At 44.2% G+C, this 17,811-nt stretch overlaps 1 protein-coding gene across 6 annotated transcripts in view; it reads right to left on the bottom strand.

Moving 5' to 3' along the window:
* The window catches only part of LOC138579456 (protein FAM118A-like), a 334,356-nt gene that overhangs the window by 92,279 nt on the left and 224,266 nt on the right, over positions 1-17,811 (bottom strand). For all 6 annotated transcript variants that reach the window (XM_069649790.1, XM_069649786.1, XM_069649789.1 and 3 more), the window contains exon 9: positions 2,553-2,636. In XM_069649790.1, the coding sequence (XP_069505891.1) occupies positions 2,553-2,636 (84 nt within the window). The remainder of the gene's footprint in view (positions 1-2,552; positions 2,637-17,811) is intronic.

Genomic DNA, 17,811 nt, shown 5'->3' with positions numbered 1-17,811 from the left:
ATGCATGGTTTCTGAGAGGTTGGGATACAAGGATTGGGACCTCCCGGGCGACATAATGGAGATTTTGCTTTCGGCCAGAAGGCCAGCAACTAAATCCTTGTACCGTCGCCGTTGGAATAAATTCAGAAACTGGTGCAAGGACAAGAACGTGGACCCTTTTCAATGGCACTCCTATGGTGCTATCTTTTCTGTTACATTTGGCCAATCTGGGGCTCCAGGTTAGAACAATAAAACGATACCTGGCAGCAGTTTCCATTTTTAAGCGCTCCTCTGAAGAGGTTTCCTATTTCAAGATTCCATTGATTATCCAATTTTTGAAAGGGCTCAGCAAGCCTTTACATTCCTGTCCTTTAAGGTTTTTAACACTTAAAACTGCCCTTCTTGTGGCTTTAACATCAGCCCGCAGGGTTAGTGAGTTACAGGCTCTCTCATGCAAACCTCTGTACACTACCTTTCACAAGGAGTTAAACCTTCTTTCTTGCCGAAAGTAGTTTCTGACTTTCACTTGTCACAAAAAATAACACTCCAAACCTTCTACCCTCCTCCTCATTTGGGCAAAGAACAGGAGAGGTTACACAGACTGGACCCAAAAAGGGCTCTGAGTTTTTATATAGCAAGAATGTCAAAATTACGCCATGATGACCAACTTTTTGGAGGTTATACCGGTCATGAACTGGGATTAGCGGTGACTAAACAAACTATATCCCATTGGATTACTTTGGCTATTGTGGAGTGTTACAGGTTAGCCGGGAAAGACCTGTCGGAAGGGCTTCGTGCCCATTCCATGATGGGTATGGCAACTTCCGCAGCTCTTCAGAGGGGAGTCCCTGTAGTTGATATCTGTTCAGCTGCAACTTGGGCATCAATACATACTTTTGTTAAGCATTACAGCTTAGATGCCTCTTCTTCCCGTGAGGGATTGTTTGCAATTCATTCTATCCATGATAAAACTAAATAGTACTCCCACCTCCTAAATTAACACTGCTATGGGAGTCTATCATAGATGAGGAATACGTGGGAGGACACAATCCATTCGAGGAACAAGTTACTTACCAACTGGTAACGTTCTTTCAACTGGATGTTCCTCCCATGTATTCCTCATCGCCCCTCCCATCCTACCCCACTGCACAATTTACGTAATTTACACTTTGCGTTTCACGAAGAGCTTACAGTCTGGAGCACAACCGAATGATTAGTTGATTATACGAAAAAACAGAACTGAAGCCAACGGGCGCGGCACAAGCTACTTATACTGCTGGTCATGTCGACACGCTATGGAGACCGTTGAGGGACATCGATGGCACGACCTTGTGCACAGCGTCGTATGCCGAGAATTTTTTTTTCCGAAGCAGCAAAGCTGCCGAGATATGAATATCATAGATGAGGAATACGTGGGAGGAACATCCAGTCGAAAGAAGGTTACCAGTTGGTAAGTAACTTGTTCTTCTCAAGCTCTCAGCTCATCCGCCTCTGGAACAGCCTCACTGCCTGCCTGGAACTTGAGGAGAACCATCTCCGGTTCTGGAAGCACCTCAAAACCTTCTTCTGTGCTTCTGCTTTCTCTCCTCCTTTCCCCTGCTGAATTCCTGGCTGAAATTGAAACTGCACTGGTTACCTGGCCGCCCTCTGATCTCGGCCCCAGGTCCCCTCCCCTGCCAGTTGCACATCTGCACTGTCTCCCTGGCAAACCCCACATTTGGGGACTGTTTTCTGTATCCCTACAGTCCCCCTACCAGCACTTGACATCTGATGTCTGCACTTACCCTTTGAACTTGCCACCAGCTGGCCGTACTTTTTACTTATTGTTTTATTTATTCTATTTATCACATGTACTGCACTGTCCCTTCCCCCTTACCCCCCACACTTTTCCCTTTCCCCCTTCCCATGCACTTGCGCAATCTGAATGACACCTGGCCGAGTAAGATCGGTGTCTCTTGTCTTCCCTCTGTTTCCCCTCCCTTGCCTCGTCGCGCCTTGAAACACTAGTGTATAGGCGCGTTATAAATGCCATATCATATCATATCATTTCTCACATCTGGATACAACGATAGGCTCTCTCCCTCACGACCCATCAGACATAGTTCCCTAGGATGACACTGGCAGCCGCGCGACCTATAGCGACACACTTGAGGAAGCTCCAGCAGATCCCTGTATAACATTGCAGAGCTGGTAGCAGGCCCAGTCCCTCTCAATGGGTAAATTAAAGGTGACTCTCACAGATATTAAAATCTAGAGACCTGCATGGACATTATGTTTCCTTAAATAGAGGGCGTGCGAATGGGAGAGGGGGCAGGGAAGCTCTTTATTTCATGCATGAAGAAGCAAAAGATGGATTAATTAGAGTCATTGACATTTATTACCTAGTTTAGTAAAATAATTAGTGTCCATGGCACAAGAGAAACAAGAGCTAAGAGAATACTAAGCATGTGGGGGCACAGTGGGGGTGTTTTCTGTGAGAGCAACCTGCATAGGTGCACCGCCCCCCACCCCCCCGTTTAGGACATTCTGCATTACACACAGCTCTACGTTAACAATATAAAAAGTGCACTTACTCTCTTCGGCCATGCACTGCCTCTTCATGGTTTCACTATCCATCCTCTGTAACCTCCTTTTCGCACAATCTGGTCGGCACGTACCTGAAAAAAAGGGGAAAACATTTAGTCACAAAGAGGAGATAAAAAAAATGCAATGATTTGCATTGAATTAAAGCTTAAGTATTAAATAAATTCCATTGAAATGGATAATCCCAATATCCAATGTGTTCGCTTATGTTTTCCAGTTATATTAGGTATTCTTCTAAATAATGTTTACAGCACAGGAATCCGTTGCACCGGTCGGTCCAGAACGGAGTACTTTGGTGCAATTGCTTGATAAACTGGTCAGCACCAATTGTCACAGTGGGAGAAATGTAAAGATACTAATGGGGCATTTTAATGTATCTTTTAATGCAGAAACATTTGAACTTGATTATCTTGAAGAGCAAAAAGCGATGGCTGCAAACTCTGAAAGTGGGGAAAAAACCACAGAACAGGTGATCATGGCATGTTCTTTCTGGAGAGGGGCGCCTGCTACCTTTTTTGAAAAATATTGATTATCTTGAATTCCTGTAAAATATGTGGGGTATTAGGTTCTATGTGATTTCATCAAGTAGAATTTGTCGAATACGAATTCATCAATCTATTTTTCTTTTCATCCATTTCCTTGACTATAGATGTGGCGGTAGTTACCCCCACCCCCTTCTACACCCTACCATTTTCACCCTCTCCACCACATATTTTGGCAGTGAAATTCGATTTCGTATAACGCAAAAGAAAAAACATTGTGAACCTCGCAATCAAACTAACAAATCTAGAAAATTTATACGCAATCTGACGTCTCCGGCCAAACCGAATTTCTTTTTAAGAACTCAAAAAAATAATGCACCAATGCCGTCTAAAGAGACCGCAAGTAGGAGTAAAGATGTCGGAGAAGCTACAGCTGAAAAAGGAAACCCCAAAAAACGCCAGAGAGTGGAAACGGAAGAAGTTGAAAGCCCAGCCCAAACCTCGTCCATCGATCTTTGCAATCTATCAACGTATTCAATAGAAGATGACTGCGAGTCAAACAACCCATACGCCTCAATTATTTCGACGAGCAGCTTGGAAACAAATGAGTCCCTCAAGTCTGAACAAAATGAATCCTATACATCCAAGGGAAAAAGGGCGGGAAACCCTTGGATATTAAAATCCAAATCTCTCTCGAAGGCCTCCGTGCATCGGGCTAAATCGGACTGTAAAAACCAAAAAATGCCCAGAGGCGATTTGTCAGACGTGGGCTCTTTAACACAATGCTTAGGTGGTAGCCCTATTAACATGAGAATTCTAAATCCCAAATGTACAGCCGGACAAAGATTACATCAGGCGGTGAAGACCAGGCCTAGAACCCATGAATTAACGGTTGATAGAAACCCACGAATTGCAATCACGAACATCCACAAAGATGATCCTGATGTGAACTTGAACAGAAGGAATGTTATGCGCCTCTTACACTCGGTACCGGCTCTGAGAATTGTGACGTCTAATGACATTGCTATTATCGAATATGTGTCTGAGAAATACGCTGACAAAGTATATCTTCACATATCTTCGAAAGCAGTACGCAATACAATTCTGGCAGCAAAGGATGAAATTCTGCAGTTTGGCTTTGAGACAAGGGAAGTATCGTCTGACTTGGCAAGTCACAGACCAGTCAATATAAAGAATCCGTTAAACAGCTTCGGACATAAAGTGTCCTCTCAAGACCAACGGAGGAGTGAACTAAGAAAACAACTAAGACCTGAACTGCCCATGCTCCACTCTGGGAAAATCAACAAATACGGGGCAGGCTCTAAATAGCTAGTCTCCGACAAAGAGATGAAATTGACTTCCTTGATCTCCTGGAATACGATAGGCTTCCGTCATCTCTATGAAAGTTTTCCGATTGAACTGAATGATAATCTCATAATTTGTCTACAGGAAACATGGCTAAGATGTCCTCCTGTGAAAGAAGGCTATGCCACAATGCTGAATTCTGCAGGAAAAAATTCTCATGGACGCCCTTTCTCCGGCCTGATAACCATGATGAAAATCGGATGTGATTGGAAGGTGCTTAAAAGTGAAAACCCAAATCTGTTTGTGCAATGTACGCTGATGCAACAAAAAAGTCGCGATGGGAACAATCCACAACAACTCCTCGTATTAAATGTATACTGGAATCCGGCGATGATCACCACCAAACGATTTATAGGCACAGTAATAAATTTGTTGGATAAGTACATGCACAAGAAGAACAATATCATACTACTAATATGTGGTGACATGAACTTGTCCTGGTTTTCTGAGAAGGGTGCGCGAATATCCAATGACCGTGCCAATAGCCCCTCAAATCAGGAGAGAAGGATCATCTGGGATAATATCATGGAGGCGTATGATTGTGATATGGTCAACGGTCAAATTGATGGAGACAGGCCCCCCAAAAATACGTGGCAGAACTTGGGCTCTGCAAAGGTTTTGGACTATATATGGGTCTCAAAACATGCCTGGAACTTACTTCATGAATTGAATGTAACCCCTACAAAAATCAGTGACCATGACCCGTTAGTACTACATCTGAGGATACATTCAGGAACAAATAAGCCAACAGCGACTCAAGCTCTGGAAGTAAACAACGGAAAAAACAGGCTACGATTATCTACTGCTCAGATAACCAGTCTAACGGCGAAACTGGATGCAGCAGACCGTCTGTCTCTGTGTAACGTGGATTATATATCACTGTTACCGCTGAAAAGTTTACCGACCTTGTGGAAGAAAAATTCAGAGAAAAAACATATCCATGAATGGAGCACAAGAGTCAACGAAGAAAAAAAGCGTCTAAAGAGTGATATACGCAAGCTGGTATTAACAGCGCCAACCTAATAAAAAAAAGGTCCCAAACATACCGTAATTGGTCTAAGGCATTTAAATTCCAACGCGACCAAGAAAGAGGCGAACTCATGCTGACCATGATAAGATCACACAAATGCAGAGACATCTGGCACACTCTAAACAACTGTACAGCCGACCAAGCGACCAAAATGGCAAACGTGGTCACTGAGGCGGAGTGGAATAAACATTTTCTTAAGGTTTTCTCAGGAGATAATGAAACAGATATCAAACAAAGAAACCTAAGGTCTGTAAACTGGGACTGCACCGAAACCAGGGATGACATCCTATCTGCCATTGGAAAACTGAACAACTCGCGAGCCGCTGGGCCAGACGGCATTTCTAACGTTATGCTCAAACAACACAAATCGGAATGGGCAAAATTGATCGAAATTCTATTTGCCAACATTAAAAAGCTTAGAGAGATACCGGCATCGTGGACATCTGCAATTATAGTCCCTATATTTGAGAAAGGCGATCGAGCTGATCCGGCAAACTATCGCCCTATCGCCTTACTGGACACCATCGGCAAAGTGTTTGCGAACTTCCTGCAAAAAAAACTAACGAAGTGGGCTATCACGAGAGGAATCACTGATCCCAGACAAACAGGCTTTACGAAAGGCGTTGGAACTGAAAACAATCTGACCCTGTTAAACTTACTCAAGTTGAATGCTATGGAAAAAAAAACACAGTTATTTATAGCATTCATTGATCTTCATCAAGCTTTCGACTGCATTGATCGGGAAACCTTGTGGGCTAAACTAATCAACTGGAATTGTCCAGAGGAGATTCTGTTCCCCATCATTGCATTGCATACAGCCACGACCATTCAGATAAGGCTAAATGAAGCCGGGACTCTATCGGACAAAATGAAGACCCAGAGAGGTGTAAAACAGGGATGCCCTATTGCAGCATGCTTGTTTAAACTATTCATCGCGGATATTCCATCAGCATTGAAAGAGGTGCGTTGCTTTCCACCGAAACTGAATGGATTCCACCTAAACTGCTTAATATATGCAGACGACATAATCTTAATAGACACCACGCCGATCGGCCTACAATGTCTATTACATAAATTATACCAATACATGAATATAAACCATCTGAAGATAAATACGTCAAAAACAAAAATTATGAAAATTGGAACGCAGAAAGGAACAAAGAAAAAATGTTTCAAGTGGCAAATTGGAAATACGAGTCTTGAGGAAGTAAACGAATTCAGATACCTAGGTATAATGATATCCTCCTCGATATGTGAGAAGAGCTGGTCAAGACATCTACGATGTCGTATGAATACCTTGGCCATCCAAGGAACCAGAATTCATAACCTTTTCGGCAAATTTTCCCTGACCCCAATTCGGCTATTCTACTTGCAAAAAGTAATTCCATGTGTCACCTATGGAACAGAAGCCGGTTGGAATCTTGATTACAATCTCTGGGCAAAACTGGAAGGCTATTTCTGGCGACGTGTCTTAAAGCTACCGAAATGCTTTTCAACATCAATAATAAGGCATGAACTTGCCTTGGATGCTCTACACACAACAGTTATCTGGAAATCAATAGCACTACTGAGAAAGATGACAATAATAGAGAAAGAACCCGCCTACGAAATCTTAGCAACCGATGACGTGTGCCCTTCAAAGACGATCCTAAACATCTGGGCCACAAGAATTCATGACATCATGCGAGCAGCCAATATAAGCAATGAAATGCTGGTAAAATGGCCTCAACTCGCAAAGAAAAAACTAAAAGAATGGGCTTGGGTACAAAACATCGAGCGTCTGGAGAAAATGGTATCGGCGCCTAAATTGGGACCAACCATCAACAAGATAAATAAGATGCCGAGATATCTTACTCAGTTTCCTTCAAGACATCACCGTGACCGCTTTCTTCATCTGCGAATGAATTTGTTACGAACAAAAGCAGTTTTACTAAGACGGAAAGCCCCAGTGATCTGTGACAACTGGTGCAGATTTTGTCTAAAGGAAACCGAAACCATAAAACATTTGGTAATTGGCTGCACTAAACTGAATTCAATTAGATCGATACATCTGAGCAAATATGCACCAACAAATGGAAACATGGAGGACTGGTGGTTTAGAATACTGAGTGGGAGCTCCGTATTTCTAACTTGCTCGGTGATAAACTTTATCGACATGCTCGATGTATAAGATTGTAGGCCGGACATGAGAACTGTAATCCTTGAGCTTCCTTAACAGAATGAGGAAATGATTAAGAAATAGTGTATTTCAAAAAGTTTATTATTAAACTAAGTAAAAAATAAAAAAAATAAAAATAAATTTGATGAATTCGATTTCGACTAATTCCCTTGTGCAGCAAAATTCTTTTTCCGGGTATTCCATACCCAGTATTCAATTCCGATCTCTCAGTTCATGTGGGGAAACAGCTTTTGTCAACGGAATGGCCGCACGCCCTCTGATTCTCCAGCAGCACATAGGAAATTGGTGAGGGATTTGAAAGTAGTTCATTGTTCTGTGAGAGAGGCATGGTATCACAAGTAGACACTGACACAAGAGCTGAAAGTGTCAAAATCTTTATTGATGTTTTAAAGGGGATTGAAAAACTCATATCTTGCCCTATGACTAAGATGGGAGTATTCTCGACCATCAAACAAAATAAAATACAGTCCTAGTCAGTCTTTAGTCAAAATAAAATGATCTATACTCATAAACCTAATGCATGCCCTCTTTCTAATACAATTAATGTGTAAAGGGAATGTGTAATACAAAAAGGAAAATCAGTTCAAAAGAAATGTCAGGATGGCTGAGTAAACTCCCTTCCCCACGTTTTGCAGCACGGGGTAAGGTGGCACACTAGGACCTTGCGACTCACACTTTGGCTCCAGACACAAGGATGCAGTTTGTTTTATGGACCAAAGCCCGCTTGGCCATCCAAGAAAAGTCACTAGTTTATCCACTGTACCTCTCTGCTTTTTCTCACTCGAGCCCAGGTCACCTTTTAGCTTGTAATACAGTTCAACAAATGTTTGCTTCCTTCTGGTTACCACAATTCAGTACAGGTTTCCCTCCGCCAGGCTAAAAACCTTTTAATCACAATGTGTGGGCGTTCCCTTCCCCAAGCTACAATCACACCTTCATAGGCTTCCCTATGACGTGCTTAAGCCTATTTTCACTTTCCTTCCGCTGTCGAAGACTGTCAAAACTGCAAGGCTTTTGCTCTTTCCTCGGCATGACCACTTCGTCCTTCTTTCCTCAAACGTCACATTTTCTCTCCTACACCAAGACCTCTTGGTAAATGTAGTCTTTAGCACAGTACTTATTTCAAAGTTCAAAGATATCTCTCAGATCCAGGTTTCCCCCTGCCGGGATCAAACCTAACATTTCAAAGACATCTCTCACATCCAGGTTTCCCTCTGCCGGGATCAAACCTAACAACAGTTCAAATCTTGCATCTCAGTTTCTTTCTCTTCCCGCTGCTTCTACGGCATCAGATATTTCACAGAGACTTTCGATTGGGCAATCTTCTTTCGCCGGACCACTCTGTTACTTTGTATCTTTAATTAACAGTTCTTTACAATGCTTTGTTTTCTCTCCCTTCTTACGGCACACACGCAACCTTCATTCGTCGACTACTGTTGCCATCAAGTTTCATTTAACACAGACCGGCCTTTCATTGCTTTCATCAACTCACCGGCTGTGTTAATTCTTTTTCGTCTTTCGCGGCTTTGATCCTGATGTCAAGGCTGATACCACAACTGCCGCTGCACCTCCCCAACTCTGCTGTTCACCCAGGAGGGTGGCTGGTGTCCATGAAACAAAAAAGAAGTTTGTCTCTTCTCTCTGGTGGGGCTTCCTTGCACAACCTTAACTAATAGTCCTGAGTTTCTGCAAAATGGTGGATCAGGAGATATATTTCAGGCAGGATTACCAATGATGGAATACTAAAAGATTCAACTGACCCAAGTGATGTGGTAAAACTATCAGGTAAGGAAGCCAGGATGCATCACTAGGATTTCTTTGTTTGATAATGTAAAATACATAAGAGGAATCTTCATAAGCATATGAGAAAGCCATAAGGATGAAATTACACATCTAAAGATCCAACATAAATAACTGGTACGGAAGGAGGAGTTCTGTATGAAAATGTGGGAGGAACTACAGATACTCGTAGACACAAAGCACGAGAAAGGTTTGTGGAAATGTATCCATCAAGCCCTTGATCCACCTGAAAATGCCCCCTCACAGTGGTGATTAGTACGAGCATTTCTGTAGTCTACATACCACACATGATTGTTTAACCAAACCACAATTGACGAGCGGCATAACTGTAGCAGATGCTGAAGTTAGTGCCAATCAGACAGGAACTCTTCATTTTAGATTGGGCGAGGTTACAGAATCTATTCTGCCACAAACCTGGCACCAGACCTGTTCAGAGATGGCGTAAGCTTTTGGAGCCCCGTAGCATACACTGTTTACAGGGCCATTTTAAAGACAGTGCGCGTACCAGCATCTTGGACCACGGCAACAATAATGCCAGTTTTTAAAAAAGACAATAGATCTAAACCAGTGAACTATTTGTTAAGCGGTATTGGACAAGGTAGACAAAGTTGTAGCAGAAAATACTCTCTGTGGGTCAAGATGGCTTCCGGAAGGGTAAAGGCACTATCGACCAGTGTTTTTGCTGCTTTTATTTTATCAAAATAGGTTCACACAAAAAAGGAGAAACTCTTTACGGCCCTCATTGACCTGAGCACCGCATTTTCTGCACTAAACAGGGCAAACGTGTGGGGTATTTTAGCATCCAAGGGAATACCTTGTGATCTGGACAATGTAATCAAGGTACTGTGTTAATCAAACAGATCATGTGTGAGGCTTGGTTCCCGTGGGAAGACCACAGAAAAATGTTAAATCAGGCGGGGTGTAGGACAAGTGTGCGTCTTAGCACCTCTTCCTTTTAGCTTATAAATTGATGGAGTAGTGGATGTCGTTCTTTCTGTGTGCTGACGTCAAATTACAATTAATGGTCAATTCTGCTATATGCAGTTGGCACTGTAATATTGCCTCCAACTGGGAATGCAATCAAGCACCCACAAAGGGCATTAAGTGGTCATTGCTGCAAGCCAGAGTGATCTATTAGCAACAGGAAAGTGAAGGCGCATCAATCGGATCCATTACCATGTTTCATCATTTGGACATTTGGTTTTCTAGTAATATCTTTTGGGTCATGCTAGTCAAAAAAGCTAATATTGTAATAATGAATTAGGTCCTCACGTAGCAACTCCACCCTTCAGGGTCTATAATTTTAACTCCATACCTGCTGGTACATATGGAGGAGACCTAGGGGGCACAGGACACATCACTTCTCTGTGGAGAGTAGAACACAAATTCTTAAAACCCCTCTGCCTGCCACAAGGAGCACCTACTGCCCCCTACATATGGACATGGGGGTGCGGAGCATTGATAATCATCTCCCCTACACGCCGCTAGGACTTTGGATAAGATCATGGTTGAGATCTGAGGATGGTGTGTGCTGTTATTGCAGGAGATCCTGGCGAGATGCGATGCTTGGAGCGTCACATGGTTAGAACATGTGAAGCAGGTTCTAACCGTACTGGTCTTCCCAGCCTCTGATCATACCCAGTAACTATAGTGAAAGAAGATAGACGTGAAGGAGGCCAGAAGGAATCCCTGCAGTGGTATGTGGTTATACCCGGTAACTATAGTGAAAGAAGATAGATGCGAGGGAGGCCAGAAGGAATCCCTGCAGTGGTATGTGGTTATACCTAGTAACTATAGTGAAAGTAGATGGATGCCAGGGAGGCCAGAAGGAATCCCTGCCGTGGTATGTGGTTATACCCGGTAACTATAGTGAAAGAAGATAAATGCGAGGGAGGCCAGAAGGAATCCCTGCAGTGGTATGTGGTTATACCCGGTAACTATAGTGAAAGAAGATAGACGCGAGGGAGGACAGAAGGAATCCCTGCAGTGGCATGTGGTTATACCCGGTAACTATAGTGAAAGAAGATGGATGCCAGGGAGGCCAGAAGGAATCCCTGCAGTGGTATGTGGTTATACCCAGTAACTATAGTGAAAGAAGAAAGACGCGAGGGAGGCCAGAAGGAATCCGTGCAGTGGTATGTGGTTATACCCAGTAACTATAATGAAAGAAGATAAATGCGAGGGAGGCCAGAAGGAATCCCTGCAGTGGTATGTGGTTATACCCGGTAACTATAGTGAAAGAAGATAGACACGAGGGAGGCCAGAAGGAATCCCTGCAGTGGTATGTGGTTATACCCGGTAAGTATAGTGAAAGAAGATAGATGCGAGGGAGGCCAGAAGGAATCCCTGCAGTGGTATGTGGTTATACCCGGTAACTATAGTGAAAGAAGATAGATGCGAGGGAGGCCAGAAGGAATCCCTGCAGTGGTATGTGGTTATACCTGGTAACTATAGTGAAAGAAGATAGACGCGAGGGAGGACAGAAGGAATCCCTGCAGTGGTATGTTAGTAGACTGTTAATAATGTGTCTCTCAGCAGAATATGTGTGGATTAAATCGCTGCCCGGCCGTGAACACTTTTGAGATATTTAATACCCACTTTTGATCTGTACGTTGTATTTTAATTTTTGACTGCAGATCTTAGCAGTGATGTCATTTGTGGGTACTTGGGCAAAGTGGGACAGGCATGACATGTTATGCCCTTGCACTTTGGGAGACATAGGAACTGCCATTAAATTCATGTGTATACATCGACTTTACTCACACATCCGATCGCAATATGTATATCCGGTACATTAAATGTGGCACTTGATCATTAATTGAAGCGTACTACTCTTGTAAACATTCTAACGATCTGGAGTAAGTCTTTATATCTGGAGGGCAATGGAACTTGTGAGAAACCTGAAGGTGTCTCACTTACTAGTCCCCGGGGATCTGTCATCCAGGTGGTCAGGACACGGCCATCGCTATTGGATTCAGATCCTGGGGGTGGACCAGTGAGTGAAGATCACCTGGATAGGAGGTCCTCAGAGGAGTGGAAGTGGGACACCGACGGGCGAGACGCAGTACCCCCTTCCTTACAGCACCTTTTTCCTATCCTACTCATAGGATGCTTAGAAGCTCTACCCTCACCCCCTTTTCCTACACAAACACTTTCTTACACTGTGAAAGACAATGGACTAATACCAGAGCCGTTTACCTGACATGTCCCAACACAAGGGTTAGGCAAAGTCAAGCAATTGACAATAACTACGCACACCTGACAGCCCTTTCCCTTCACCACAGGGATAAAACGCAGCGCGCGAGAGCACACTTTGAGCAACGCTGAACGCACGCGGGAACAGCCATTCCAGACCAACAGTTCAAACTGAGGATAAAGATGGCGAGACCTGGAGGGACGGCGAGGAGGGAATTGGCCTTGCCCCTTTCGACTCAAACCCGCAAAGCCTCCAAAAGGGAACTCATAAGACCGGGATGTCCAGCTGGCGTGTGGTGCGACAGGTGTCAATGGCACACAGGGCCCGCCTGCGCTGATAGCCAAAGCGGGGCAAAGCACTTGCCACTGTGGTGTCATCCTTCACTCCCGAGACAAGAAGCTCCAACTGTTCAGCACAGCCGGTTATTCTGGAGTGGATGATATTAAACCAAGCTGGGCTGGTCCCATGGTTGCAGGCGACAACATTGTTGAACAAAGAGCTTGTATAATTGAACTTTAAAGAAACCATAGTAATAGGTCCAGAAGTAGAGTGTTCCGGCGACGCTGGGTCGCACATTCGAAGGACTCTGACTGGAGCCATTTTTTGTATTGTGTTGTTTTGTTGAAACTACAAGAACCAAGATGCCTTAGGAGAGGCTGGCATGAAGTGTCAACGTTGTCCTACGAGGGTTGAGCCAAACCCCTCGTACACTCGAATGTCTTTCACCCATTGAGGAAAACTGAGTGAACTGTGAAATTGGCAAATATGAACCCGACTGAGGGATGCCTACACATCAGGCTATCGATCGGAGACTTATAGTTCCTTCTGTAGAGATTTTACAGGCCTGGTCGTAAAGGGCAAGGTCGCTTCTCTCCTTGTCAACCTCTTAGTCTGTACCGTCTTTCTCCTCTTGAACTGCTGTGCTGAGTTAGCGCTCACATCGTGCAGTCTGCCTCGCTCATCTTCTGCTCCACCTTTTATCCCTATGGGGAAAGGAAAGGTCCGTCCGGTGTGTGTGATTCAGGTTAATTGCATGACTCGGCCTGACCATTGTGTTGGGACATGTCAGGTAAACACCTCTGGGGTTAGTCTGCCGTCTTCCATGTGGTAAGAAAGTGTTTGTGTCAAAAAGAAAGGATTTTTCATGAGAAATTGTATTCTTCGTCTTAGAGGTGTTGGTAAAGTCAGAAGGGTGAGATTGGTTGGGTTTGTAAAGTAAACAGGAATTACCGGGATTAATATCAGGAAATAAACAAGGGGGATTGTGGGAACAGTAGTATTTCATCTGAGTAGATTATTTGTTTGGAAAATAATAACCTGAGGGATGGGGAAAAGAATGCTTGTGAGTGTTTAAGTAAGTATATTCAGGGGGACGTGGAGAAGAATGATTGGGAGTATTCGGGCAGGGAACAGGATAATAGGGATTCTGGAAGAGATCGTTTCTGGGTGCTTTGGGGGTTGGGATCCTAGGGAATTTGTTATATACAAAGAGGTTGTTGGGTATGGGTAAGACAGATTCAGTGGGAGGAAGGGGGGTAAATGTATTACAGCCTACAAAGGCCTCAGGTATATCGTCCTCTTCTCCTTTTTCCCGGTACAGTACTGCATCTGACCTAGGGTATTCCTCCAAGTACAACACTGGGCTCCCCTACCTAGGTGATCCTCCCTCGCTCGTCCAATCCCAGGGTTGGGATCTGAGAGCACCAGCCGTTCCCTGGCCACCTGAATAAGGGATTCTCACGGTCTACTCGGGAGAATACCATAAGGTCCCTCACATGTCATTCCCCTATGCTGGTTGGACGGGGTTGTTTCACTGAGAAACCTCTTCGTGGAACAACCAGGTTGCTGTTCCAAGCCTTCCAGCATATAACTCAAGTTTGCCTTCCCCTCAAGTCTATAAAGATGTAATATGGCTGGGGCTTTCCACCTTTGTCTGGTTGATCAGGGTTTGAGGAGGAGATGGTTTTAAGAGTTCCCTCCTCTCTATCTTTCTTTACCTTTCTTGAGCTGCCATCAACTCTTCCTCTATATCTTCATGGCGGATCGCTATAGCATGGCCTCTGTCTGCACAAAATAGAGACGATTCTTACTGCGAGGTTTCTGATGTATCTAGAGATGTCGAGGATGTTGATCCTCCCTTACTCTTACTCACGGGGCTAACAAATATTTCCAGGGTGTTATGGTTCTCTAGTTTCTGTCCCTCCTGGTTAATATAGGGTTTTTCTAGCATTTTTTCGCTTGTGTTTTTCTCCTCTCTCCCTTGCACGCCCCCTACTGTCCCCCTTGAATAGTAAGGATGGGGTTCTGTGGTTTTATTTCCTGTGTAAGGGATCTCTAGGTCTCCTCCTGATTCTTTCTCAGGTGATATTTTCCTTAAGGTCTCATATTGGTGACCCTCTCTGGTTGTTTTCCAAGGGGTTTCGTATGCTAGGATACCTACTATGTCTCCCCTATGGATTTTCACTGAGCTTGTGGAAAATCTTAGACCAACCAAGGTTAATTTGTCTTTGCTGGAGATAAGAGGTAATATTCAAACCCTTGGGATATTTGACTCTTCTTTGTAAGGAGATTAGGGTCTTGTCCCTTCCTTGTAGCAAATAGTCCAGTGGGCAGAAAATATAGAAGGTGTTGCCCTCAACCTCCTTCCAGAGAGGTGAAATGGCTCAAGAGGTTAGGGGAAAAAAATGGACTCCCATTCTCTGTTCCAAGGACTGGAAGGGTGGTGTCATACCTTCAATAGATTTCTCCCCATAGATGGAAAAAGGGGACTGAGAAGGTTTCAGAGTCATACAGGGGAGAGTTGTTCATTCGCTCTTTAACATCGTTGATAAAGCATGGAAAACTCAATTTGGTCTCTCAGCATCTAAGTGGGTTCTCAAACTATTATCAATTGAGTCACATCTCACTCTGACACCATATGTAAGGAACTAATGGTGCCAACAGTAAAGACAGACACAAGTGACCACAGTACAAGGGTGTTTATTGAACAATGTATGCAGGGTGGAAAAACACCTAACCTAAACCTATATCTAAGATGGGAGCAAGCGTTGACCATCAAATGAAAATTAAGGAAGTCCTAGTGGCGTTGTGTCAAATAAAAGGGCCTATACTAAAAACAAAAAAAACTATTGCCAAATCCTTGCAACTAATCACAGATAGTGTAAGGGATAGGGTTTCAATAAAGAAAGAAGTGTTCACAAATAAGGATGTGATTGCCAGGGGGTCTCCCTTCACCACGATTTGAGCACAGCACACGCTTGAACTTTCCCAGCACGAGCCAAATGTTCTGTATCGATGGCCAAGTCTCTTTTCAATAAAAAGTCTCTTGCATTTGAGGCCAGATTTATCCAACAAACAAACACAAAGTTCTGCTTTAGGTACACCTTGGGTGATGGCTTTTCCCCTGGGTCCCCCTCTTTCGGGCGTAGACCCTTCGAAAATCAAATTCAACAAATCGATCAAACAGTTCCTTTTCAATGCACTTTGGGTGACAACTTTCCACCCCAGATCTCCCTCTTTCAGGCTCTGACCCCTTTCAGACGTTTGCCTCCATCCTTCGGGTTCACTGTGGCTTTTCTTACTTTCACGAATCGTAATGTCTTTTTAAACAGCTCTTCGGGCTTCGCGCCTTTTGTCAGCTTCCCTCTGCCGGGTTCACTCTTGAAAACTTTTATAACAATTCACTGTGGCCACCCCTTGATCGGGTTTACTTCGATTAGCACACTATTCTGATTGTCGGCCTCCCTCTGCCGGGTTCACTCTCGCCAATCTTTACCAAAAAGTTCACTATGGGACTTTAGACTTCGCCCTGTCTCGTTAGCATCCCTGCACCATGTTCACTCTTGCTAACTTCTGCAACACTCTGCTCAAGTGCTCACTTCACCAAGCAGGATTCATTTCCCATTCTTTCACAATCACTTTGTCGGTCAAAGACTTTCGACAGTACAGAGGATTTTACAAGACCCCTGTATGACCACTTTGAGCTTTCTTCGCCTCTTCCCAAGGCCTTCTGGTTACGGTAGTCTCTTATCATCGGGTAATCACCCAGAGTTTCCTGCGTGAGCACCCACGTGATGCCGGATGCCTCTGCTACTGGTTTTCCCCCTCTTTTATCACTAGTATCTGTAAGCTCTTTAAAAGTTCCAATTTAGCCGTTGGCTATGTATCGTTCAACACAGTTCAGTTTTTTATCAGCTCTTCCCTCGACTCACTGGCTGTGATGAACTGTTTGGCTTTCTTCTTCTTCGAGTCCAGGTTGCTCCATAGAGACCTGAGTCGCTCCCTGGCATGATTATCAGCAGAAGGGTGTCTCCTGTACCGTAGACATCTGCTGCAACACACGTTGGCTACTGATCACAGACTTATAATTGAGGTTTCACAGGCCTTCGTCTGAAAGGGCATGGCCGTTTCGCTCCTTGTCACCCTCTTGGTCTGCACCGTCTTTCTCTTCCTCTTGAACTGCTGTGCTGAGTTAGCTCTCACGTCATGCAGTCTGCCTCGCTCATCTTGTGCTCCATCTTTTATCCCCGTCAGGTGTGTGTGATTCAGGTTAATTGCCTGACTCGGCCTGACCCTTGTGCCGGGACATGCCATGTAAACACCATTGGGGTTAGTCTGCCGTCTTCTATGGGGTAAGAAAGTGTTTGAGTCAAAAAGAAAGGATTTGTCATGAGAAATGACATTCTTCGTCAGAAGGGTGAGATTGGTTGGGTTTGTAAAGCAAAAGGGAATGACCGGGATTAATATCAGGAAATAAACAAGGGGGATTGTGGGAACGGTAGTGTCTCATCTGAGTAGACTGGATGTTCAGGAAAGGATAACCAGAGGGATGGGGAAAACAATGTTCGGGAGTGTTCGGGTAAGAATAATCAGGGGGACGTGGAGAAGAACGATTGGGAGTATTCAGACAGGGAACAGGATAACAGGGATTCTGGGAGAGATCGTTTCTGGGTGCATTGGGGTTTGGGATCCTAGGGGATTTGTTATATACAAGGGAATCATTGGATCTGGGTAAAATAGATTCAATGGGAGGAAGGGGGATAAATGTGTTACAGGCTATATTGTCCTCCTCTCCTTCCCCGGTACAATAGGGTATTCCTCAGAGCAAAACCCCAGGCTCCCCTACCCAGGTGATCCTCCCTCGCTCGCTCGTCCACCCTCAGGGTTGGGATGTGAGAGCGCCAGCACTTCCCTTGCC

This window comes from Ambystoma mexicanum, chromosome 3p, assembly GCF_040938575.1.
Source record: "Ambystoma mexicanum isolate Mex_15411 chromosome 3p, UKY_AmexF1_1, whole genome shotgun sequence".
Lineage (NCBI taxonomy): Eukaryota > Metazoa > Chordata > Amphibia > Caudata > Ambystomatidae > Ambystoma > Ambystoma mexicanum.
Note: the sequence above shows the minus strand (reverse complement) of the source record. Positions and strands in the feature narration are given on the sequence as shown.